The following is a 26,842-nucleotide window of genomic DNA, read 5'->3' as shown; positions in this document are numbered from 1 at the left end:
CACTACTCTTGCTCAAAGCAGCCACAAAGATCCAAATTGTTGCAAGGGGAAGGGGCATAAATTTCAGCTCCTAATGTAGGAATAGCAAAATCTTGGAAGAACATGTGGGATAGGAGATATTTCTGAACCCATTGTTGAAAAAATACAATCAACTATAATGAGTAAGAAAAATGGTTGCATAGGAAAATTATAGGGACTATATTCCTTATCACTGATGACAAAACCATGAAGAATAGCACTCCAGAATGTTGCTGTGACAGTGAAAAAAATCTGTCTAGATGGATTATAGGTGTAACCTGTTTGGAAACACTTCTATTCCTAAAATTGACATATTCAAAAGTGAAATAACCACCAAACCAGGGACTTTTCATGTATATTTTGAAGTTCTTTTTTATTTTTACTTTTTAATTTTTAAAACTGATACATAAAAACAAAGATTGTACATACTTATGAAGTACCTTGTAATGTTTCATTACACGTACACATTGTATAATGTTAAATCAGGTGAAATATATCTATCTCTTCAAATATGTATCTTTCATGTTGAAAATATTCAAAATTCTTCTTTCAGTTTTTTGACATATATGTACATTAACTATAGTTACCTTACTGTGTAATAGCACCCCAGAACTTCTAACTGTAACTTTGGACCATTGATTAACCCCTCCCCATCCCTCCCTACCCACTGTTTTCCCCAGCCTCTGCTGGCTACCGTACACATTATCTATGAGGTCAACTTTATTTAGATTCTACATATAAGTGAGATAGTGAGAACTTGTGGGAAGTTCTTCTGATAGTCATTTTCAGAGACCCGCATAGTTAATTAGAAGTTCATTAATTTTTAATGGAATAATATAAAGTATCACACCAGCAACCCCCAAAATAGGTGGGTGTGGATGAAGCAATTGCTGCATATGGGAAGTTTTCTCCTGTTGTACCAGAATATTTTGGAGAGGCCTAAACGTTCCTTGTTTGAATAAGAAACCAGGAAGTTGGCAGCAGTTACCACTTCTCGAAAGTGCCTCTTCTTTTTCTTTCCTGTAATGAGATGTCAAGGTCATGAAATACTAATGTTCACACTTCCTGATTCTTAGTCTGTAGAATTTATAAGTCATGACTAAGTACATGTTACTCCCTTAGCAATCTACCAACTAGCACTGTGCATTCTTTCCTCTAGAAAGATGTTGCCTGTTTCATAGTTAGTGCCTTAAAAAACTGCAGTCTAAATGAAATCATTTAGATTCTACAATATCTAGATCTGCAATATCTAGCAGTAGAAAGTTTATTGAACTTTAGACTGTGTGACTTTCAGAATTATATCAAGTTGAAAATCACTTGGTCATTACACATCAACTAGAATTCTAATATTCTGAATGGCAGAACTTCTCAATCTAGAGTAATTTTAATGTTCTCTGGATAGAATACGTTTTACTTACAATATTTCTATTTTGATGATAAACCACTTAATTTAGTGTTCACAGTAAATATAAAGAGACTGATTTTGTTAGTTTTTCTCAACTTTTAATCCGTATCCTACCAGCTCAGAAGATTTTAAGCAGCCATCTTTTCCATAGACTGTATTGCAAAAGAATATTTTTCTAAATAAAACATGAGAAATATTGTATATAAAAAAGATATGCCTGTGCTTGGATTCACACAGGCACATAACACTGCCTTTATTCCCCTTGTTATTAACTGAAAGTATAAAATACTTTAAAGGAATGTTTTTCAGTCACCTTTGCTTAAATGCAGCTAATCCATTAATTACCAAGAAATACTGTAAATGGACTCTTAAACTCTATGCCAAAATTTGTGGGAGGTTAAGTCTGTTTGGGAAAAATGTTCCTCAAATCATGAGCAATTATCACAACTGTACACTATGACCCACATAAATTTCTGAAAAAAGATTAAATTTTGATACTGTTGTGCCACACTATAATTTGTGTATCCAGAATCCAGGGCATTATGAGATATTTCACTCATTTCTTTTTCATTACAGGCATTACAAGCAGAATGGATCATAGTTGTGATGTTATTTGCATTCTGCTTTTAGCTTATTAAACAATAATGGAAAATAATAATAATCACAAATTATACTAACAAATATTTGCTATTGTGAATTTTGAAAGACTTGATTCATGCTAGTAAAATTAATGGTGGCAAGTGGTAAAATAAGGACAGAAATATTAACTTTGTTATTCCTTTTACTCAACAATTTTTCATTGTGTTGGTTGAATAAATCTATGATGAGATTTCAGAATAGACAAATAAAAATATGGATGCTCAATATTTGTCATTAATATGATTTTTCTGCTCCTAAAACTAGGAGGGGACCAGCTTCTGCCTACATATCCCTCCTAAGACTCAGTCAAGGTGGATTTGAATTAGTTCATTTGAATGAGGATACTTTTTCAGAGAGCAAGAGAACTACCAGCACTGGAAGAGAACAGGGAATGGAAAAGAGCAAAATTTCCATTTCCAGACTTTTCACCCATGGTCAAGTCCAAAAAGATGGGGCTGAAAGCAGAAATGAACAAAATGGCACCAGGGATTCATGGGGGAAAAGCTGGGCTCTGAGACATGTTGCTTTCCTGCCAAGACAGTAAGTGGTAATAGAGCACAGGAAGGGTTCTCTCTTCCTCAGATGGTATGTCATCATCACTTCAGCCAACAGAGGACCCAGTGGAAGAGCAGAGGAGCAAGAGAACACTCAGAATCACCAACAAGGACTGTTGTGAAGGAATGTGAATAACTTTTAGGAGGCCCTCAATATTCTTGGATGAGATTTAGAAGAGAGACATGCCTCAGCATGTGATGGAAAAAGAGAAAGATAAATCTCTAATCACTAGTGCAATCCCACTTGTCTTCAGACATTAATGAGGATTGAGTGAAGATATTGTCTTCAAATGCCTTTATTTTGCATATATTCATCAGTTATTATAAAACATTCTAAACATAAATAAGCCATTCACAACTGAGGTTTAACTGATGACCAGTTAGCCTATCAAAGCAGTCTCTGCCAAGGGGGCAGGGTTGTGGTAGATGTTTGTGAATCTACTCATCAAATAATACCAGGTTTACAATACATCAAGGGATTTTCTACTTTGGGACTGTGGAAATAATAAAAGGAATTATTTGAGATGTACCAAAACAAAATTGTGAATCATCTGTACTTGGATTTACTGAACAATTAACTCAAGAACACAAATAACAAACAGCAGTGCTTGACATGGATGCAATTGTTTTTAATCACTAATCCTTTCCCAAAAGGTATGGTACAGTATGTACTTCAAGTCTGAGAAACAGTTCATTGTCAATGGTGTTACCATTCACAGTGACTCCAAATTTCAAAACCACCATGTCGAGACTCTTTCTTCTAAGCCTTCTTTGTGCAGGCTGTTAGGACAATATTCACAGGCTCTGAACAACTTGCCTCTTTAAAAGCATTTCTTTCATCATGGGCATATTAATTCAAATTCAATTTATGCATTCTGCACAACCTTTGCTAATTTTTTTCCTACTTTTTGAACCTCATACTACTTCCCAGTCTTTAAAACTTTACCCAACCCATAGCTCCTTGGTAAAGACTTCTCTGATCTCCCCAGGTTATACTCTCTCAACTTCTTTTTTAAAATTTGATAATCCTAAACTTACCCATAATAGTTGCCTTGTGTTCCCTTTGGTTTTTCAGATTTTCGTTTTATTCTTCATTCTACATAGCATGGTGACTTTATGTAACAGCTTTCAAATGATTACGAAGTATAGAAAACTTTAAGCCGAAGAGAGGGAAGATGCAACTTAATATGTTGAGGCCCCTTTTATGTGTATAATATGAAAGTGATTTTGCCCACTGGTTCAGCCTGCTATTACAATTCTTATATGCTAATTTGGTGATCAAGTTCTGGGAATCTTGAACTGTTAGGAAAGAATTAAATGTGGTTAAAAAACTGGATAGTTATAATCACTGACACCTGTATTATGATTACTATGGGGTATTTGGCTTTCATGCTTATCACTGCAGTTAGAATCAACTGGTTAAATTGTTGAATAATCTGACCAAAGAACAAAAAAACACTTTCATATCTGTTCTTTATAATTTAGTAGTATATTTTAAATAAGTTGTATTTGGTCTTGGATGGGAATCACTGTAACCATAGAACGAGATGAGCCCAGGATGTCTGGGTACACTCCTCTTCCTGGTGGTCCAGAATTAGCTGCATCTATGGAAAACATCACAGTAGCCTCTCCAGGAAGAGAACAGCAACCTACTGGAGTCTATGCTGCAATTTTGTTGGAACTTATATGTTACTCATTGAATCTAATCCAAATTATTCATGTTGCAGTATAAAAAATCATTAACAACATGTTAGGCAAAATAAATATTTTATTATTTTTATATAGGTTTTTAGAAATCAACCTTTGTGTGATAGTTCAAATATTTATAAACCTTTTATATATTCTTTCAAAGAACACTGTTAACATCTCAACCACTTTCAATTAAAATTTCACACACAAAGAAACATAAGAGGATTTGAAAATTATAAATGCTAAAAGAATAATTCCAAAGACATTTGGTTGTTACTTTTCACATTTATTTAACACATATAAAACCAAATAGGAAACCATTTTCCTTTTTCTTTAATAAAAACAAAGAGTTTTGACAGGTTAATACCGAATTAAAATCATTTACATATGAGAACAAATCTAAATTACTTCCATTTTGGAAAAAAACAAAAAACAAGCTTATTCATTCTATCCATTCAAGTCAGAGGCCCCATTATTTTGACAATACTCTACTATGTAGTCTAAAAGACAGAAGAAGAAACATCTCCTTATAAGAAGAAGTCTGGACAATGCAAAAAGTACATAGTGTTTAACATAAGGCACATTTCCAAAAGAAAAATACTATGTAAGCTGTAATAAAATTACATTTGTTTGGGGTAAAGCAATGAGGCTTACAGTGTAAGAACATTGAGTAGTTGTAGGTAACCTCATGTAATTCTAACCTACTGCTATTAGTAGCCTCCTCAAGAATTAAGAGCAATTTTTACAACAGAACAGTTTGTCTTCTTGGAAGTGAAACTAATTAACAGCAGTGGAGGGAAAATCATTGGTTGCTTCAAGCTCTCAAAAAATGAATCAGTTATTGCACAGTAAATACCTCATAGAGGTCAGTGTTGTAAGAAGCTAGACTGAAGAAAAATGTTATTTATAAATTGGTTATATCTGGAAGTCTTCAAGTTTTATAATTAATTCTACATAGGGAATCAATTGGAAAAATATCGACATACAAATAAATATTAGGCTTTTCCAAATTGCTACAGTTTGAAAGATTAGAAAAGAAATAATCAGCAAAGTGCCTAGTTTCTATGTATGTTTTTATGAAAAGATATGCATAGGGGAAATACACATTGTACACTGTATAAGTAGCCCAGCTCAGCAGACAGTATCTTCTGAAGTACAGATAACACCTCCACCAGTGTATGTCACTGATAACTCCAATAGTCACAATTAACAGGATCCATGCCAACCTTAAAAAAGGAAAGAGAAGTCAAATACTAAAGGAGTTTTTAAAGGGTAGATAAGAATTTTATCCACATATATATTATAATCTTCCTGGGGTCACTGTACATCTTTTTGAAGTTAATTCTTTTCTCTTAGATTTTAAAAAGAAATCCTATTAGTTTTTTTATGATATAATTTAAAATATTTCATTTTTCACAGCTAAAATTACATATCAGACTTTTCAAATTTCATGTCTCATGTTGAATTTTTCATATCTACTAAAAGTATTATCCTACTGAAGTGTATTATTCTTTTTGCATTCACCAAGTATTGTTATTAATATATAATTTGAAAAATGTATTTGGAGTTATGAGATAAAACAAAATTCATTTTAAAAAGTAAATCACATAAAAGAGTTTTTATAAATTATGATTAGAGATGAATTATTAGAAATGGATTTATGGCATATGTTCCTTTAAAAGATAAACACTTTAGGAAAGATTCTAGGAATTTGTAACTGTCAAAATCTTGTTCTAAAAACTGTACATCTGAAACATCATTACAACCAATGTTAGCAAAATAAGACTCAGATCTCTGAAGACCCAATTCCAGGATTTATTTACTACAGTGAAATTTAAATTAATAAAACACAATATAGGTAATTTTGTGAGGCTAACATTTGACTTGCTTACACTTCAAATAGAGTTCACAAGGTTCTCAAACTATAATTATATAAGTTGCAAAAATAAAATTTTACCTAGAGAAAGAGAACTATGTGCTAAGAAAACAAAAAATTAAAAACTATGTTAATATTTATATTTAGCTAAACAAAGAAATTTAGAAAAACTTACCTAAAAATTCCACTTAATGACTATCTTACTTAGGATTAGATGCTTTACTTGAAGATACTGCTGCCAAAAGTCCACTTACAATTTCCCTTCTGATTTCCCCAACAATTGACTCTTTAATCTATAATGGAAATGGGGAAAAATAAGCATTTTACAATATAACTATAATCCAGTTTTTTCAGTTTTCAGAAAAATATAAATAGCATTTAATTCCTGCTATTAGCTAAACCACAGAGAAAACGGCGACCTTAGTGGGTGGGAACCTCCACATGATAACAAAGAGGCAGTGGGAATTCCAAACCACCCATCCTCATACCCAGATCAGACTCTGAGTGAGGCCTAATTACTCTAATCAGCTAACTACATTATGAAATGTCACAATTCTTAAGTTGAAAACATCAGAAAATGTTATTTCACTGATTACAAAATTTACTTCATGACACAAAATAACCTGGAAGGACTGATCAAATATTAGGTTCATTTTGATGCTTCCTATTAACACCTGCCTCTGTAAGGTAGTTAGCAGGATGCCCTAAGAAAATCTACTAACAGCAAAATGATACAGATATATTTGTCTATTTATACCAACTGAAAGCAACTACATAAAGAAGTTATACATTGCTCTAACTTAACATGCACATTTTAAATGGAAAGAGGAAATTATCATTTAGTAAAAATATCTTAAAACACAAACAAAAATCCTCAAAATAAAATATCTTAAAACACACACAAAAATCCTCAAAATGACCTTAACCTCTAATATTTTTCTTTAGTGATATTGTATGTGTGTTGTTGGTCTTTTGCTTCAGGTAAGGATATAAATCTCATTTTATTGTTGAAAAAGGCAAGCAGACCTGGAGCAATGACAATTCCATGAAGATTTTCTTCTCCAGATGTCTAAGTGCTGCATTTGACCACCCCCTCCCATTTTCTCTAATGATACAGCACTGCCTCCAAATAGCCCTCTGTGAAGGTTTTAAATGTGTATTTCCTGAAGTAAACTGATAATGCCTTCCCAAATTAGCACTTGAGACACTCTTAACTAGCTTTTAAAAATTCTACATTTCCACAGCTTCCTGTTAGCCTGATCTATTTCCTAAAATGTTCCTAAGTACATCTCAAACACATTTCCACTGAAGTCTTTCCAAAAATGGTTCTGTATTAATCTGTCAGGCAAAATTGGTATACAATACATAGACCTAAGCATACTTATTTATAGAATTGAAATGTTCTTTAGTTACCAACCAACCATCTGTACTGGCATGTACTTAAATAAATATAAATTTTTCATTTTCTACAATATTTATAAATTTTAAATAGCACCAAAAATTTTTCAGGTTCATAGCATTTCAGGTTCATTTTAAAAATGAACATGTGTTAGATAAAAACATGAAAACAGAATCCCTTAGCTACAGTATATAAGCATGAATACAGTATGTGTACAAAGAGCCACAGCAAGTCTACATTTACAAGACAGTGAGTGGAAAGTCTTTCTAGTCCTACTGCCAACACAATACGGCAATTTTACTGTCTCCTTATTCTTCATCATTTAAAAACACACTAGTCAAAAAGTTTTCTTTACCAAACAACATCTGCCAAATATTGGGGGGGAATTCAGACAATACTGGTGAAAAGCATAAAAAAAAATCTCTAAGAGCAAAGATTGGTGGTACAGTCTTACAGTCTCAGCTACTTAGGAGCTGAGGCAAGAGGTCACCTGAACAGCAAGGGCTACAGTTAGCTTGCTCTACTATCAAGTATGTTATCTAGATGGATATCAAATGAATATTAGCTCATAAAATGTTGAAGGAAAAACAATTTTATTAACCCATTAATGACAAAAGAACAGAAAAAATTTTGAAAATGAGAGACAGATATGGGCTAGAAGAGGAAAAATATTTTTAAAATCTCAGAGAATGATAGATCTTAGATAGCAGGTTTCAAATATTAAGAAAATTTCATAGAAAACTGAAGACAAAAAACTCTCTAGCAAAAGCATCTTGGTTGCTTTGGGGGTACAACAGAAACTAGGTGACAAGCGAATTCCTTCCAAAAGGAGAAGGAAATATGAATCAAAGAATGAGGTCAAGTGGAAAATACTGTCAGCTACTTCAGGGAGGGGATCAGGTCTTGCTTATCAATGTATTTATATATAAAAGTAATTGCTCAATAATGTTTGAACAAATGAATGAGAGAGCAAGAGAGGGAGGAGAGAGAAACATCAGCACTACACACTGACTGACAAGTGTGGAGTGTGGGGCAGCACGTCTATTTAGTATGCATCTACTGTGTCACTGCTGCACGGCAGCTACTGTAGAAAGTGATCTCTAAATAAGTTCCAAAAGAGACACATAGCAAGCTCTGCTTTTACCAAACTATGTGTTTAAAATATAGCATAAACCAAGCCTAGAAGCTTCAATAAACACTGAACAACTTTCTAAATATACAGCAATGTACCTTTACTCTTTTGAGTTCTACTGAATTTGCTTCTGTGGCCACATATTTATTCATTCTATCAAGTCATCTTTCAATATATGAACTCACATGTTTTTAAAATAACTAAACATTTCCAGGCTACTGATAATATACGTCACCCAATGAATGGGGCAAATTCTGAGACAGTGTACATTTTTCCTACTATGATGTACACAATCTGGGCAGACAAGGAGTCTCTTTAATCTGAAAAAAGTTGAATTACCAAATGAATGTATCAGATATTTGGAAGGACTTTATTTCACGGCTCTCTTTCCAAAGAAATTCTATTATATTAACACATTATAAACAACAAAAGCACTCTTTAGAAAAAAGCTTGACAGATACCATTGTTTTCATGCACCCATGAGTGCAATAAGAAAACTTTCCTGAAAGTGCCTGCCAGTGCTTGATCCTCACCTGCAAGAACTGCTCATCCTAAGATTAAACCTTGTCTTCCTGAATGGTATCTTTGTCAATGGGGTGAGGGACTCAGAATTTACTGGAAAGACAGAATCTAATTTAATTTTCTTGGTAGCAGATACAATGAGCTTTAAAAAAATAATGGAATTCAGCACCGAGTATATTTTAAGTAAAAAAGATTTCCAACTGGAAATAAATGGAAAGAAGATAAATCTGAATTAAATATTGTATAAGCAAACTTTTAAACAGAAAAACCACTGTAACTGAGCAAAAATAACATAAAATGATATTTTGAAAATTATAACCAGCATTGAATTAATATATCTACTAATACATGCCCTTAAAGTACTTCAAATGCATTTGTCTTAAGAACAGCAGTATGCCTCTTACGTCTTGTTTGATCTATATAAATTGCTTGGTAAGTCCTTCTTTGCAGACAGCGAGAATAAATGTTAAGCCCAACTTCCTTCAAACTATGCCAAATTATGAACTCAGTAGTTTCTAATTAATGGGCTTAACATTGCAAACATTTGCCTTGTATGACGGTTTGAATGTCTGCAAAGTATAAAATCATTCATTTTTAATGGAAGAGTCCTACAAATGAATAAGTAATTCTCCAGGATCAAGGCAGCAAAATGGAAAACAAATGACTTTTTCTATGATATGTTCTATTGGCCAAATAATCAATGTTCCAGTCTAAAGTGTATGCTTTATTCCTAGGAAATTACTTACAGTACATGTTAGGCCACTACAACTTTAATAATGAGGACTCAAGCATACATTACGGGAGTTTTTGTGTCAAATAAGCAAATAAAGTCAAGTTTTCAAGAAAACCTTCAAAGTTAAAGGGAATAAAAAAATCACATTTCTTTAAAAAAAAAAAAAGTTACTTGGTTAGCAAATATAGTATGCGAATGGTTTACTAATCCAGGCACACCTGAGTTGAGTAGGTTGGATGGACAGTTTGCTAAATATTAGCTAGCAACAACCAACTTTCAAAAATAATGACATTTGTAGGACAAATTCACAGAACTAAGACTTTCTAAATTTTGGGTTGATAGTTTCATGTAATGAAAATAAATGAAGAACATGCTATTTTCTGCTACAACACTTGTTTTGAAAATGTGACTATGTTCAAAAGGGTTGATATATTAGGAAACAACTTATAATGCAAATTTCACATTTACTTATGTGTAGTGTTTCATTCTCAAGAAACACTACATAAACATATTTAACAGCATTCAGCTGAACCCAGAAACATAGCACAAAAATGCACATAATTTAAACACTGACCAGTTCTCAGTTCTTTGTGTATGAGCCACACCTATCCCTGCTGGGCATTAAAGCTTCCGGTCAGATTTCGATTCATCCTCCTTCCACCCCTTCACAGTAACCCATAAGCTTCAACCTTTCCAAATCTCAACTCTACAAGCAAACCTCAGAGTTTTTTCAAGGTTAAGTACCATATTTTATTGCAGAAATTTTGTATTTCTCAACCATTTAAAATGTATAAAACTATGCTACCATTTTGATTAAGTTTCTATCTTTTGCCTTTTTTAATGTCTCTGATGAAGTTTGGAGTGTTATGCCTCTAAATCCTATTTCCCCCACAAGCCCTATGTATTTTGAAGGTATGAGTTTGCACAGCAAAGATTTTCAGGATCACATATATTATCAGCAGAACCAATGATATTTCTGTTTAAGTAGCTTCTCAAGCTACTATCATACAGCTGCAAATGATGGTACTTAATATATATGAAATAATCTCTGGACTGAAAGGATCAAAGGCCCACTGAGGAAAGATTCTGGTCTGGTGCCACCATTCCTGACCTATAACCACTAGAAATCTGTTCTTTGCTAAAAATTAATTATAAACTGTGTTAGGTTCATATTGCTAACTTTATTAATAATACACAGTTTTTAAAAAGTGGGAGCCAGTGACCCACTGAGCTCATTTTGACCTTTCCTATTCCTGAACTCTCAGTTCTTGAATATCTTATAAAGATTGACAATCTGTATGCTTGGGACCAGAAATGATTCAAATTTTGCAGTTTTTTTAAAAATCTTGAAATGTTTGCACAGATTTTAAACATTGAGCATACCTGATTTTAAAACCCAAGATTCAAATTGGATTGGAACCTGAAGCTTTCTGAAGGCCCTGTAAGACACTTTTCTGTCCAATTTTTCCATCACTTTTTTTTTTTTTTTTTGGCAGCGGGCAGTGCTGGAGATTGAATTCAGAGCTTCCCACATGCTAGGCAAGTGCTTTCACCACTGAGCAACATCCCCGGTCCTTCCATAATCTCTTGAGTTAGTCTTGTTTACCAATTCCTACCAGAATTTAAGTGGAAGGATTTCATATCTTACTTGTATTTTTCTTCTATCCTTCTTTACAGAGCAGATTCTCAGACACATATATATATATATATATATATTTTTTTTTTTTTTTTTTTTAATTGTCGTTGTTTTTAGTGTTGGGGATCAAACCAAAGGTCTCACACATGCAAATTGTGTTCAGTCACTGATTTACCTCCCCAGTCACTAATTTTTTTTTTTTTTTTTTTTTTTTTTTAATGTATAGGATATTCTGCTTTTTCACTAATGGAAATAATGAAAGATCTTTTCTTATCCGGGGTCTTAGTACCTCGGATGGAAAAAAGCTTCCTCATTACTCAAAGAGTTCTTAAGACAAGAAAATAGAACAGAAGGTGAAATATTCAGCCTGTGTAATTTTTTTTCCTGTGTACACTATTAGTTTTTGCAACAAAAAGGACAGTGATTTAAGAAGGAAAGTGGGGCAGGATCCATCATAAAAGTAATACCTATGGGGCTCGTCCTTTTTAAATGAAATATACTATTTCTTTTCATTAACGTTCAATGCTAAAAAGAATTATCAGGCAAATTTTCTCAACTAACTTGTCAGCTTTAACTACAACCCTTGTAATTTTTTGCTGTTTCTTTGGTAACTTAGAAGTCTGGTTAATGCTTCAGGATCTTAAGCTGTTATTACCCAGGGTAAATCTTCTTTTCATATTGTATTTCAATTTTTGAACAACTTCAAATTTTCACACTTCTTCACCCACCTAATACATAAAATTCTTTACACTTTTTAAAATCACAACATCATTTTCTTATGTCAGTTGAAATAATAAATGACATCCTATAATTCTGGACAAGACCTAAACTGTAACACTTAATGCTACAGATGGAAGACTTGAGAGGTAGAGAGTCTATAACATGTTTATGTGCTTCAAACTCTACCATTTTTCACCATACTGAATGCCAAGAACTGCAATTACTTTACATTCAAATATGAAATTTGCAGAAATGCTATTATGAACACATCTTAATAGATACAAATAAAAGCAAAGTTAATTTAAAAGCTCTCTGAAAATTACTGAATGCTATGAATAAAAAGGATATCTTATAAATAATGCATGACATCCATCTCCAAATAAATGAAGCACAGATTTTACCCACCTCCCGTATGACTTGCTGCAACTCATCCTGCTCCACATTTCTATGTATTTCCTCAGCAGCTGCCATCAGGGGTAGTTTTCCAGGCCCTTCTTCCACTTCAGAATTAGGCCCTACAACCCGTGAGGCTTCTTCAGCTGCTCCAGCTTCCTCAGAACTCTCCAGCTCTGGAGGCGTCTGCACAGAGCCTGTTCTAGAAGGAGCAGTTGGTGTTAGGGCCACTGATGCTCGGAATACTTTCTTTCTTGCCACAAAATGGGTTTTGGATTTTCCCCCTGAGTCACCGGAAGGCACTCCAGTTCTTCTGTTAGCATGAGAGGGACCAGAACACACAGAAGATGACTCTGATGTTGCGTGGGAGAAAACTGATTCTGAGCTTTCTCCAGGAGGGAGCTCATATCCCATTTCTCCAAGTCCCAGGCCCAATTCAGACTTCAAGTATGACTGTTCTCGCATCAGTTCAGTGACCTGTATGATCAGAAAAATTGTTATTTTTCTCTCTCAATATTAAGATTGGTTGTTGAAGTTTAACTCCTTCAAAAGTCAAATTGTTGTTAATGTTATAAAAAAATCATTAACTTGCAAAGATATAATACTATTTCACTGATTTAGTGACTATTCAAACTGATTCACAAGCTTAAATATAGTAAGCTCAAGCAAAAAAAATGGGCAACTAGAACACATGTGATGAAATTTTATCTGTAACCACACAGGTAAAGAAAAACAACATAGTTACTCATAATGCTTTGCATTCTAATGAAACAATTTGTCTAAAATGTAATAAAAGTCAAATTTGTTCAAAAAAGCAGTCATCTTATAGCTCTAAAGAACTGGGATCTGACTGGGAAAGCACATTTCCCCTGGAGTATAAATATTTTTAATGGTGCATCATCTCCTTTAGTCAGAAAGACAAATCACTATTGCAATTAAGCTGGCTTTCTAGTGGTCTAAGATGTCAATGGTCTTCAGGAGTAGCAAACTCACTTCCAATTAAATTTAACTAACTTATGAAACTAACTTATGAATACATTTCATCCACACTAGGAAATTGTGTTTATGAGACATAATATCACTTCCCTTTCCCAGTGACTTAGAAGGAGAGAGGCTTACTGGTTCCATTACATTCAGCGGAGAAGGACATGACAAGTTATCAGCACTTTTACTGCCACACATTCCCTGTAAAGATAACAATATAGATAAGCAAATGTATGTATAAATTTTCTCAAATTGTGTTTTATAAAATTAATTGACTACTCATTGCCCTAAAGCATCACTTTATGTCACAAAGGTCACCCTCTACTGTCATGAAGTCTTATGAAATGTTATTGTGACTGAAGACTGATACAGCAAAATGCACAGAAGCTGATTCTCTGCTCCCACCAACACACATTTCAAAGAATGATGGATCAAAATAATCAGAAAACATACTCATTAATGATACAGAATTGTTTTTTCTATGTTCTCTCTATATATGTATACATATCCTCTTAGTCTACTTAATGTATGTGCATACTTAGGCATATGTATTTATTTATTCTTTTTTTCTCCTTTTTGAGACAGGGTCTTGTTAGGTTGCCCATACTCTTGAACTTACAATTCTCTTGCCTCAACTTCCCAAGTAGCTGGGATTATAGGCGTGTGCCATCATGTCCCACTTATTCATTTATTTTTAACAAAAACTAAACATGTTGTCAAAGTAATATAAATAAAAATTCAAAACTTCAAAGAAACATTTTACAACTTCAAAGATTTTGGCAAAATAAACATGATATTTCAAATTTCATGGAAAGGAACATCATTAATGAAAAGTGGCAAAGTGGCACAAAATAAAGAGGAACAGTGTTTCTTTTATTAACTTGGTTGCACACACATTTTCTATCAAAACACTTCACTTGATTCCTTAAAAAACATAATAAAGGGTAAGGGGCCATGGGTTTCTCTCAGTGAAAGCGTAGGTGCTTATTAGCATGTGGAAGCCCTGGGTTCAATCCCCAAAGCACAAAAAAGAAAAAGAAATAGAAGAAAATAAACATTAAAAAATGGAATAGAATCTAAAGTTAAGGAAAAGCTTAATGGTAAGTATTTATTTAAATGCAAGAGAAGGGAGAAAAACTGAGTAAAATATATTATATGTCTGTTTTTTGGAGTTATATGCAGTGATTCAAACTTTAAAAAGTCATATTTTAATTCACAATTTTCCCTTCAACAAATCTAAACTTTTGTACTGCCCTTTTTTTCTACTATCAAAAATACAATTAATAATTTTCAGTGTTATTTCTAAATAAACTAATATATAAGCAAATTATCACAACTTAAACATAAAACTGATGTGTGGAGAAGCTCCTTAAACATTCTGCGTGCTTCTAATGCCATTCAAGTAAAAGGATTAAAACGAAGGCACTTGTCCTAAATTTGCAAGAAACATTATCAATAAATCTAGTGAAAACGCCTGACAATCCCCTAGGCAGCGTACCACAAGTGCTGAGGAGCGGAAAGGAGAAGGCACCTGCACAGCCCGAAGCTGTTCATCCAGGCCCAGCAAGCGGTCCTCCAGCTGTAGCTCCAGGTCCTGAAGTTCCATTCGGACTGAATTTCTCAAACTCTGCAGCTGATCAACTTCATATCTATCAGTAGTGTGATAGGTATAAAGTTTGAAAAAGGTAGTTCCTATTCACAACCTTTTAAAAACTACTATAAGCTGACAGAAGGTACTGAATTCCAAGTTTTATAAATTCACATAACAACAACTATGAAGTAACCACTAGGACAATGGTTTTTGTTCCTCTATTCTCTTACAACTATCCTGCACACGGAAAAGCTGCTCATAAGTACCATCTTCCTTATACACTGGAAGTACAGACATTAACTCAGTAATTATGTGTGCTTAACTTTATCTATAGCGGTCCACAAAACAGTTACAGGGTATATAGTGGAAATAAAACTACATTTTTAAAAATTAAGTTATAAATGCTTCTTTGAATGTAAAACTCTTTAAGACAAAAGGAACTTTCACCTTTCCTCCTCAGTCATGTGGTGATAAACCATGGTTTGCTGACGCAGCATTGCCAACTCTAAATCCATCATTTGTGTTCTAAACAAATTCAGGCTCCGCCTCATTACTTGAAGCTCCTGAAAAGTATTCTAAAATGCAACATAACAAATTACACATCTAAATCATAGAAATTATTTTGTAACACAAAGATTTACATAGGAACTTACTTCATAAAGAGGTAGAACAGATGATTTCTGAGTACTATATGAAGCAGCAGCAAAATCAGGTCCTCTCATCACAGGATACTTCAAACAAATGAAAACAGGGTTAAAAATCAATGTCAAAGTACCTACAAATTTTCTAAGATATTAAGAAGGCAGAATTAAGGCCTGCATTTTTTCCTGAGGCAAAACCAAAATAAATAAAACTCTTTACACTATAAGCAAAATAATAATAATAATAATAATAATCAGTCCCTAGTGCTACCTATTACTCTTAGCCACTCCAGGAACAAATCAATCTACTTGGGAGGCAGAAGAGGCAAAAGAGAAAATACAGCTCGTATCTGTTTTATAGGACTTCTTTCTTGATTTGAGAAAGTAGAAAAGCAAAAATGAAAGTCCAAAATGCAGAAGCAGTAACTACAAATGTCATTATGGGATTACAGTAACTACTAACATTTCTGGAGGGAATAGTAAGTAACTATCAACTGTTAGATATTTGAGCATCTGCTGTATGACACTATTTTAGACAGTGGAGAAAAAGGTACACCATGCCCAAGCCTGCAAGTGTTCTTATACTATAAGGAAGATAAAGAGAAGTTTAAATTTTTATTATAATGTTAAGATGGGGGTAGTACAATGGATACAAACAAAAATTCACAAATAAACATGAGGTTACGTTTTTCCAACAGTGGTTAACACCTGAGCTGAGCTTTAACAGTAACTAGGACTTGTTCATGCAAAGAAACGCAATGGCAAAGCATTCCAGGTAAAACAAACAAACCACCAAAACAAAAAACAACAAAAAAAAACACACAAACAAAATGCAAAGTGGCATGTGCAGATCCCCAAGAAAGCACAACTATTGAGAACCCTGCATGTGGGCCAATGTGGCTGGAGCACACACCTAAGCAAGGAGACTGGACACAGTGTCCATCTATTGGGGTGAGATGGGGCTGGGGAGATGATTAGCTCCATTACTGAGGGGTCACCTAAGAGGAAAAGCTAGAGCAGAAGGAACTTGCACCTAGAAAGGTGCACCACAGAGGTTCAGGTGGATAGGTCCCTGGAAATTCCCAGCTTCACAATAATCACAGTAAATATCTCAGTCATAGACAGAACCAGGTTTTGTAAGGTAGAAAAAACACCTACATTCTAGTTAGAGTGCAAATCATTAGGAGACAACTGTCATTTATATAAAACATATATTTCAAAGGTGATGTATCTTCGTATGTCTTAAAAAGTTACAACATTGATTTTACTTTCCAAGGGGATTCCTGTCTAATACTATTTCATGAAAATAAGAGATGACATGCATTCTAAATCCATTTTACCTGATTTTTTTTTTCTCTTTTCGAGTAGTTCCAGTCTTTGAACCCAGTGGAAGTAGACTAATTCTGTGCCAGAAGAGCAGCATCAGGGATCAGTAGGTGAAGGGAAAAGCTTAGAGAAATATGAGTAGAACCAGGAGAAGACGCTGCCACCAAAACCAACGGGAAGAAACTTAGAAAAGGAAGAGGTGGTCAACACATCCAAATGGCAGAAAAAAGGAGAGAGGATTTTGACAGGGAAGATTTTTTAAATAACAGGGACAATGTAAAGTTTCTAGATTAAGACAAAGACAATGGAAAAGAAGCTGAAAAAGGGAAAATATCTAATGAGCAAAATCTCTCTTCTAGGAAAGGAAGGAGATTCTAAGCAGAGAAATTAACTTTGTTCAGGATTAGTTTCCACTTTTCCCATGAAACAGAAGGGAAGGGTAATAGGAGGCAAGCAAGTACACACAAGTTTAAGCATGTAAAATAATACAGCTAAGGTATTTATACCTGATGGGTATTAGCTTCTCAGTGAATTAAGAGCAATAAAATATAAAATTCAGAAAACCCTTCTCTCTTACCTGTGAAAGATTCTGCAGTGAGTTTCTAATATCATGCAACACTCTTCGTAACTGCATTTCTATGGCAGAGGGAGGATTCACAGAGCATGCTCGGTAAGGGTAGGCAGCGTGTCTATGTGAGTAAGGACACCCAAAAGGGGAGGTAAAGGCACTGCAGGTGGCACCTGAGATGTTGGGAACACTGTGTGTGCTCAGAGTTCTCATGTGCTCACACAGGGGCCTTTCCTGCCACTCAGAGTGGACAGAGTGAAGGGAGCAGGTGGACTGAGAAATCTGTGCTGGAGTGAACTGTGAACAGGCAGGAGTCCTTCCATGATGGCATTCCTCCAACAGTGTCACCTCACTCTGGGTGGCTTCTTCTTTCTTCACAGATGATGGAGAGATGAAAATGGTAGATTTAACCAAAGACTGACCGTCATGCTCAGTCACCTCTTTTTCTACCTCCTGTTCCTCTTCAGGTGTGTACTTATAGGTGAAGGAAGGTGGGCTGCATCTGGTCTCTTTCCCTGGAGACAACCGGACATTGACAGAGGACACAACTCTTACTGGGCTCAATAAAGTTGTTGGTAAAGACTGAGACCTTCTTAGAGGATAGCCAGCTTTTGCAAGCAAGTACCTTTGTTTTAACAGATCTTTTGATTTTATCAGGCTACGGCCCACTCTTTGATTAGACAGAGTACAAACCTTCATTCGAGCTCTTTGCAAAGCTGTATTAACTCTGTCCACAGAAGAAGGAGGCCCTGTTGTATTTTCAGAGCTCGTATCACTGCATTTAGCTTCAATGGAAGCCAATGATTTCAGAATATGGTGTGTGGTGTACTGGGCAAATTCACATTCACTGCTTTTATCCACATCACTTTCACCACTTGTTTCTCTGGGCAGCTCTACTGTCTGTGCAGGAGACAAGTCCTCTTCTGTTTCTTCTGTTTTGGTACTTTCAGTAACATGATCCTCTGGACTACAGGTGGACTGCTTACTTCCTGTATTCTCAACAGTCCCACATTCAGCAACTGTTGCTGCCTTGGCTCTTCCTTTCTGAAGAGTGGTGACAGACTCCTCCTCTGACTCATTGAAATAAGGTTGGTCTTGCACTGTTGGTGTAACAAGGTCTTCACCAAATGATGTGACTGTTGTTTCACTGTCACAACTATCAGCACTACTCCCCATGGCTTGCAGGGACTCATGAACCTGTGAAAGGAAAACAGGTGAGAAGATGAAGAATAAAAGTAAGAGGTATACAAAATACCAAACAGATTTGATGAATTTATACTTCTATGGTCTACCACCTTGCTTGTGGCCCTGGCACTGCTCCAAAATGTTTTTAATACTCCTGATCATCAATTGCAATCCTTTTCCCCCACTCCCACTTTCTCACAAAGATTACTTCAAATCTTCACTGTTTTTCTTAAAGAACCTTTCTAACCCTCTACTCCTTCACTTCCAACGTGACACTGACTCACAGAAAAAATGAACAAAAAATTTCTTCACGTTCTTCCCCAATACTTTTGACAGTTTTCCTATATCTCTGCCCATCATCCCTTCCTTTCCTCCATTCTGAAAAGAAATTGTGCATCTTTGTTCAAGACTAATCCCTCCACCCTGTACTTCTAATCACATTCTCTCTAGGACAAAGGTAATTCTCCATAGTTCATCCCAGATTTTTCTGGATCAAACTCTCCTCCTAAGGCCACTCCCTTAGCTGAACAACTTCCCTAAGCCATTCATTCCCAAACAGGACAAAATGACCTCCTGCTCAAGTTGGCAAAGATAGTCCACATTCCTATTTTCTGTTCCTCACTATGGATTTATTCTCCAGTCATGCTTCTGCCTCATTTACTCCATCAGAACCACTCTTTCCAACATAAATCTCCTAGTAGCCACTTGTCATCTCATTCTGATGGCCCTAATCTTCTTTCTCAAAGTCTTCACTCCACCTCCCAATTTTTCTGTCTACTGATTATTCTTTCTGAATCTCTTTAGATTCAGATTTCTGTCTAACCTTTAGATTCTATGACTATAGTCTTCGGGAGTTCTCCTTTTTTGTTCCAATTTTAAGACTGCTTAAAGATGTTTTATATAAATCTTAAAGAAAGATACTTTTCCTGGACTTCCTGTGTCTTCTCATATAGACTAAAAGCTCCTTGAGCAAAATGATGTGCATTTTTGGGTTGGAGTTGTTGCTCAGTGGTGGAGCACTTGCCTAGCACATGTGAGGCCCTGGGTTCGATCCTCAGCACCACATAAAAATAAATAAATAAAAATAAAGGTATTGTGTCCATCTACAACTAAAAAAACAAACAAACAAAAAAAAAATGTGCCTTTTTTCTGGGTTATCTAACAGTCTTGCATAAAAGTCAGTAAAATATTCAGCAAGTCATGAATCCACACTTCACATAAGCTAGCAAGCAAAATTACTGTAAAATACTGAAACACTATGATGATGAAAAATAACAGACTAAGCAGGTTAATGATTTAAGTAATCTCTGTTTACTGGTGCTCTAAAAGTTAAGAAGGAGAAGCTTTTGTTTTGTTTTTAATACTCCATTAGCAATAAAGCATTAGTGAAATCTGGTATTCATAGTCAAGGGCTTAGATAAAATCTACATCACAGAAGTTTTATTTTTGTTATTATTTGAAAATGAAGATTAGACAGATTCAGTCTTGAATATACACTAACTAGAAAATCACCTTAAAAAGAAGTCTAATCACAGGGCCTGTTACAATAGAGAATTTTACCTGAAGATGATTAAGGGAGAGGCCGTCTGTGGAATCTTCTGCAAAACCACTGCTATCAGAATGCTGACTTGCAGTACGTAGCAGATGATCTGTCAGCAGAAGTGCAGTGATGTAAAATCATTAATAAATAAGGCTTCAATGAGAGTGATTTTATTACAGATACGATTCCCAACAGATAGAAGACACACAACACTGATTACTTCTTGGAAAAGCATGCATTACTTATGCAAAATTATGGCTTCAAAGCACAGGAGGTAACTAAAGTTCAGACAAAAACTGAATCACATTTCTATTAGAAACTCTCACTATTCAGTTACTAAGTAAGTTCTAATTATAATGTATTTGGGTAAATCCAATTAATGTCTTATCCTTAGAGAAAAATTGGCTGAAGTAAAGATGGTTCTAAGATGGTTCTAATACGTGCGTAAGTCCCAAAATAAACCACTTACATTATGTAAATATGTAAAGATATTTAGGAAGTGGAATTAGAAGTTTAAATATAGAACATTTTAAAAACATCTATATCTTTCTACTAAGAAAATAAGAATACAGTTAAAACCAATAAATCAAATAATTTGAAATGTAAGGAAGCATACTTAAGCTTCTCTAATGTTTTAAATCATGTGAATATTTTAAAGTCACGAAGCAATTCATAATAATTGCATATAACTTAGGCAAATATATTCAACTAGCACATTACACTGCTAATTCTATAAAATCCTTCTATTCCTTTTTTTTTGTAGCAAAACTCTAATTCCTTGTTACCTAAAATGTTTTAAGTAAGTAAAAAGATCAACTAAGTGTGGCAAGCATGATCACATTCCATACATACTACAGCTACCACAATGGGAAAGATTTTAGAGCTATCACATTTACTAAGAGGATACTTCATGAGACAACATGGTTCCACAGAACTTCAAAAACACCAGGTTAAATAAAGTGTGTTATCAAATTCACATTCATTTAAGATCTGGACCATATCGGGGAACAAGGGAATAATATGACTGAATAAAAATCCAAAAGTTCCTTAATATCCCACTTTAGCTTCAGGTTTCAAGGAATAGAATAATTTTTCCCCATAAAAATTTAGAATAATTTCCTGGGTGTGGTGGTGCATGACTATAATCCCAGCAGCTCAGGAGGCTGAGGCAGGAGGATCCCCAGTTCAAAGCCAGCCTCAGCAAAAAGTGAGGCACTAAGTGACTCAGTGAGACCCTGTCTCTAAATAAAATACAAAATAGAGTTGGAGATGTGGCTCAGTGGTGGAGTGCCCCTGAGTTCAATCCCCAGTACCCCCCAAAATAAAAATTTAGAATAACTCTATAATATTGTTTTGATAGTAATAAAGTTGCATAATAAAATAAGGAATTATTCCATATTCTTGATAAATCTAAGTAGGCTGGAATAATTATAAAACTGAATTGCAATGGGTTGTTATCAGTACTAACTAGGCACTATATTAATTAGAAAATTATTGATACCTTGTGGAATAGCACTTATCTCCCTAATTATATGTTTCCATGTCTTTTATTTTTTTAAAAAAATTAGATTGTGAGCCTCTGAAGGCAAGAACGTTATTGATTCTTCATATTCCAGGACCTAGGACAAGTTACAATAAATGTTTGCTGAATCAATCAATGATAAATATTTCATTAAAGCAACAGAAGAATTAACCAGTCACATAAATGATTTATAAATCAAAGTATCTATCTGGTTGAGCAAAGGGCATTGCACAGGGCTCAAAATAACTAGCATTGACTCAGGTTCTCCCTGCTAAGATCTGTTTAATCTATAGCAGAGTAAGGTCTGCACCCAGTTCCCCTCATAATTGTTGAGCCCTGCATGAGTTCACATTACCTCCTAATTATACTGGTTGGGCTTTAGAGGAGGTGTGGGGCAGCAAAAAGAACAAGAAAGGCCTGTATGCAAGTTTCTGCTTTGTTTCAGCACTGTAAGCAATCATTTCTCTCCTCTGTGAATGGGATAATAATAATTCTTCCATCTCAGAGGACTACTTCAGGAGCTAAGTAGAATGTAAGTGAAACTGTCATACTATAAATCACCACCTAGGTTCTTTCCTTAGGCACTTGTTTCACCAAAAAACACAGTTCTCCATAGATAAAAACAGAATTAAGGATTCAACCTCTGACCTGAAGATAGATTACTAATTTACACCAGTAAGTTAGAAGAAACCCATATCATAAACAAATAGAAAATCTGTATATTTTCTGCTAACCTAAGGAAAATATTGTATATTTTTTACAAGAAGAAAAATGTGGAACTTCTCTCAACACATCTACCAAATGTTAGCTTGTGACATAAACTGAGTCACTAAACCTTTCTAGTCCATCCTCAGTATGTAAATGCCAGACTGGATTTAAGATTAGGAGAATTTTAACTTTAATTTTAAAGTCCTACTAGTAAGAGGGTATATACAATTTTACTAAACTTGTGAAATAAATATATTATCAGTGATTCTAATTCTGTAATTATGATTAATCTAAGACACATACATACCACATTAATATAATTTCATAATCTACCTTCCAAATGACTAAAATACCATTATTCTCAGTCCCTCTCTCATGTACACATTCACAAAACCATTTGACTGTTAATTTGTAAAAGTCTGATTTACAAAAATAGAAACATTTTTGTTTATGCCACCAGAAAGAAGAGACCCAAAATTGTTAAGAGGAAGAAACAGAGATGTTAGTAGAAATCACGTTCTATCTTTCCCACCACTAAGAGCTTGCTCTTGAAAATAACTTAATTTTTGTTTTACTCTCCTTGTGACACATGGCAAACTGCTTTGACCAATGTGTCCTTTGTCTATCCATCTAAAGCAAAGACTTCCTGAATGTGGTGAATTCTGCCTTACAGCTCAGAAACATAAACATATGCTTATGAACATAACAAAGGAATGAAGTTTAAATAGGAAAGTTCTCTTCATTTCTGGCTAGAACTATAGTAATCTAGTGAAAGAGGAGTTCTTTTTCTTTAGTACCATACTGTAGTAAAAGAAAACTATTACATGCAAATTGTCTCTTATTGATTTCAGGGATCAGGAGGGAAAAACATGTAATTTCCTATTCTTAGAATATATAAATCCTTGTTTAAAAAAAAAAAAAAAACAGGGTGGTTCAGCACATGTAAAGTTTTAAAAATAAATATTCCTACCTTTAGTGGTCAATTAAACTTCTTTCTCTCTTTCCCTAAATCTCAAAGCTTTGTAAATTTAAAACCAGACATCTTTTTCTAGTTGCAAGTTAAAAGTGAAAGGAATGGATTCAAAGGTTCTTTGGTCAATAATTAATTATTCAAAAGAACAGTGTTTACCACCTCTCACCTTTGATCCATAGCTTAAATTTAATTTAACTAGGTTTAACTATTGCTAAGAGATTGATGCTTTTGGCCAGGGGTATAGACCATGTACTATGGTTAGGAGTCATATCTGAATGGAAATTCAGAGACAGATCAATTCTAGCACATTTTTTTCAATCATAACAATGTAAAAAGTAGTCCTAATCTGTTGCTCTTTCAGATACTTCCCATCCAACTCTTATTTAGAACTGAAAAAATATTTAGAGCACACAGAAATGTGTAATGAGGTCTTATAGGATAAGCAAACTAATATTTTAGTTCAGAGTACAAAAATCTTCAAGAAAGTAACATAAAAATTTATAACCAAATGATAGTGAACCATGCCTACCTGTGTTTCTGATCTTTTTACACGTACTGCTACTACACACACAGATAGGTAAAATCTCTTTTCCAGGTCAACTAACAACACTGGTAATGTGCACAGGAACTACTGCCTATCAGTTTACTTACCTCTTTTGGACTTGGCGAGACCTAGCTGGTAAGTGGCTGGAACATGAGGAGCTTCTCCCTCTGTACTCTGAACCTAAAAAGAATTTTAAGTAGTTCAGACTAAAAGAACTTATAGCAAAGAATAATCTCTTGATAACCATTTATTAAATAAATTAGCTTAAGGTGCACTAATGCATTACATACTTCAATTTAGAGACATTTTATCTCAAACTTTTAAAAATGCTCTACAACTTACTTTTCAATCTAGTTTCCAGTTAAAAACAACACTCAACTTTGTAGCTAATGAGAAATAACTGCATATATAAATGATTTCTTTTCTAGAAGTTGCTAGTAGATGAAACATAGACCGATAGAGAAAGTTCTCTAAATATTAAACTTCAAAGTAGGATCAATTCTAGGACAAATGCTAATATACTCACTGCAGCTGGCTCTGACTGACACATAGTTAAGACAGTTTACAAGTCTTGCATCTCTGAAAATGGAATATCATGCTCCCATGATAAAATTTTCTAAAATTCCACAAATTTGTTATCAAATGTCACTCATGTGTAAGACTGCTCTGTTCTGATATGAATGTTCTTTTGATATCTTGGGAGCTTTACATCCCTAATAATGCTATTGGAAGGAAATATCAAACCCACAAAAGTTGTCTTTTGTTGTCTTTGTCTAACTGCACAACTACACCACTTGGGAATTTTCAGATCCTTAGTTGCTGTCCCTACCCCATAATACTCTTCTCTATTTTAAAATAATCTAAATCAGGATGAAACATTTGAAGGAGGGGAAGGTATGCTAATTTCCATCATATTATCCTATAATGATTAATACTTAAAGAGTAAATAACATCCCATAAGATGAGCGAACTAACCAAACATGTTTTTTTTTTTTTTAACCTTAAACACTTGAACAGATTAGAGAGCAAACATCAATTGGGTTTTAAGGAGAACTGTTAAGTTTTTTACTATAAAATTATTTAAGAATAAAGATTCCATATGAAGAAGAGGGAAAAAGCTGACATTAAAAAAAAAAAAAAAAAAACAACCAAAGGTTAAAGAAATTATTATGCAGTTTAAAAATTGCTTTTTTCTATACAGTTTCATGAACTCAAGTCTATGAATGTTTTTTCTTTCTTTTATGGTTTTTTTTTTTTTTTTTTTGTGAATTCAACCATTACATCTTTATGTTTTTCAGTAGATGAAACCCAGGAACTTGCACACGACAATCAAACATATCTACCACTAAGCTATATCCCCAGCTCATATTAATCTTTTATCAGGGTCTCTCACATGCTACCAGTCTATGAATCTTTTAGAAATCAAAAGCGCAGTGGTCATATAAAACCATCACCTGCAAATAAAATATATAAAATAAGGTCTATCATTCTTTGCTATTATTTACAATCATAATATATTATTCAAAGCAGCAGATAAAGGTTCAACAGGAAAACCATTGTTTTGTGTGCAGAGGAACAAAATGCATTTTCTTTTTATATTCAACAAAAGGTCTATTATTAGCTGTAATTCAGGCCTAGCCTACTTCAAAGAGTTTTCTATGAAATAAGTACCAACCAGATCAAACAGTATAAGAAATATCCAAATGACTATATTCTAAGAATCTTGGCTCAGATATAGACTTATGGTACACCAAATTATAACCTCTCACTTTCAAGTGTAGAATTATCACATATTCTATTTCCTTAGACTTATAAAATTAATCACAAAATAACATGATTTTAATGAATGTTTCTTCAGTGTCCTATCCTTCAAGGTGCTGCTCTAGGCAAAGAATCTACTCTCCCTTCTTTCATTACAAAGTCCATTAATTGTAAGAAAGGAGCACTTTAAAAAGGAAAGCTGAGAGGGTCATGTTTTACTAATACAACTTACTAATGCCAGCATTATTATTCTCAACTCAGCAAAATCATAATACACAGTTGTTGAGCCAGGAAAGACATGCTAGTGATAGTGGATGAATTTCTTGGTTTATCATGTTTTATTACTGGTTACAGTTATACAAAAGAAAGAAAGCAGTCCAACTTGAGATGGGTACTCAACAGAGAAGTATAATGCAAATACAGAAACAAGATTTATATGACAGGATTTTCCCTATTCAATGGTTTCAAATGCTCAGAATTCTGATTATCTGCTACAGCTGGCCTTTCATTAAACTGATAAGAATGACCAAATTTAAATGAGTTGAATGAGTGATGGGTGTTCATTATATTATCTAATTTAGGGTATGAAATTTTTCATTAAAAAAAATGGGGGGTAGGGAATCCCTTCTAAACCAAAATGCTAAAATGGCTTGGTCTCTATATTTGGGAATTCATAGATGTATGAAAACAGCTTTAGAATAACCACACATTTGGGTTACTTCAAAGACCACAGTTTTCTGAATCAACTTTCTAATGTGGCAGGCACCTACTTTGGTTTCTTAA

At 34.2% G+C, this 26,842-nt stretch overlaps 1 protein-coding gene across 5 annotated transcripts in view; it reads right to left on the bottom strand.

Annotated features, from left to right (window-relative positions):
- Positions 1 to 4,575: 4,575 nt before the first annotated feature.
- Itprid2 (ITPR interacting domain containing 2) overlaps positions 4,576 to 26,842 on the bottom strand; it is a 36,632-nt gene continuing 14,365 nt past the window's right edge. Inside the window, exons 9-18 of one of the 5 annotated variants that reach the window (XM_047547228.1) lie at positions 24,406 to 24,478; positions 20,572 to 20,660; positions 17,836 to 19,023; positions 15,945 to 16,022; positions 15,739 to 15,866; positions 15,199 to 15,349; positions 13,803 to 13,901; positions 12,729 to 13,193; positions 6,357 to 6,474; positions 4,576 to 5,531 (exon numbers count right to left, since the gene is read on the bottom strand). In XM_047547228.1, coding sequence (XP_047403184.1) covers positions 6,382 to 6,474; positions 12,729 to 13,193; positions 13,803 to 13,901; positions 15,199 to 15,349; positions 15,739 to 15,866; positions 15,945 to 16,022; positions 17,836 to 19,023; positions 20,572 to 20,660; positions 24,406 to 24,478 — 2,364 coding nt within the window. In that variant the 3' untranslated portion in view covers positions 4,576 to 5,531; positions 6,357 to 6,381. The remainder of the gene's footprint in view (positions 5,532 to 6,356; positions 6,475 to 12,728; positions 13,194 to 13,802; positions 13,902 to 15,198; positions 15,350 to 15,738; positions 15,867 to 15,944; positions 16,023 to 17,835; positions 19,024 to 20,571; positions 20,661 to 24,405; positions 24,479 to 26,842) is intronic. The other 4 variants (XM_047547230.1, XM_047547231.1, XM_047547232.1 and 1 more) reach the window with 4 other exon arrangements.

This window comes from Sciurus carolinensis, chromosome 3, assembly GCF_902686445.1.
Source record: "Sciurus carolinensis chromosome 3, mSciCar1.2, whole genome shotgun sequence".
In the NCBI taxonomy this organism is placed as follows: Eukaryota; Metazoa; Chordata; class Mammalia; order Rodentia; family Sciuridae; genus Sciurus; species Sciurus carolinensis.
The sequence above is the reverse complement of the archived record's forward strand: the minus strand, read 5'-3'. Positions and strand labels throughout refer to the sequence as shown.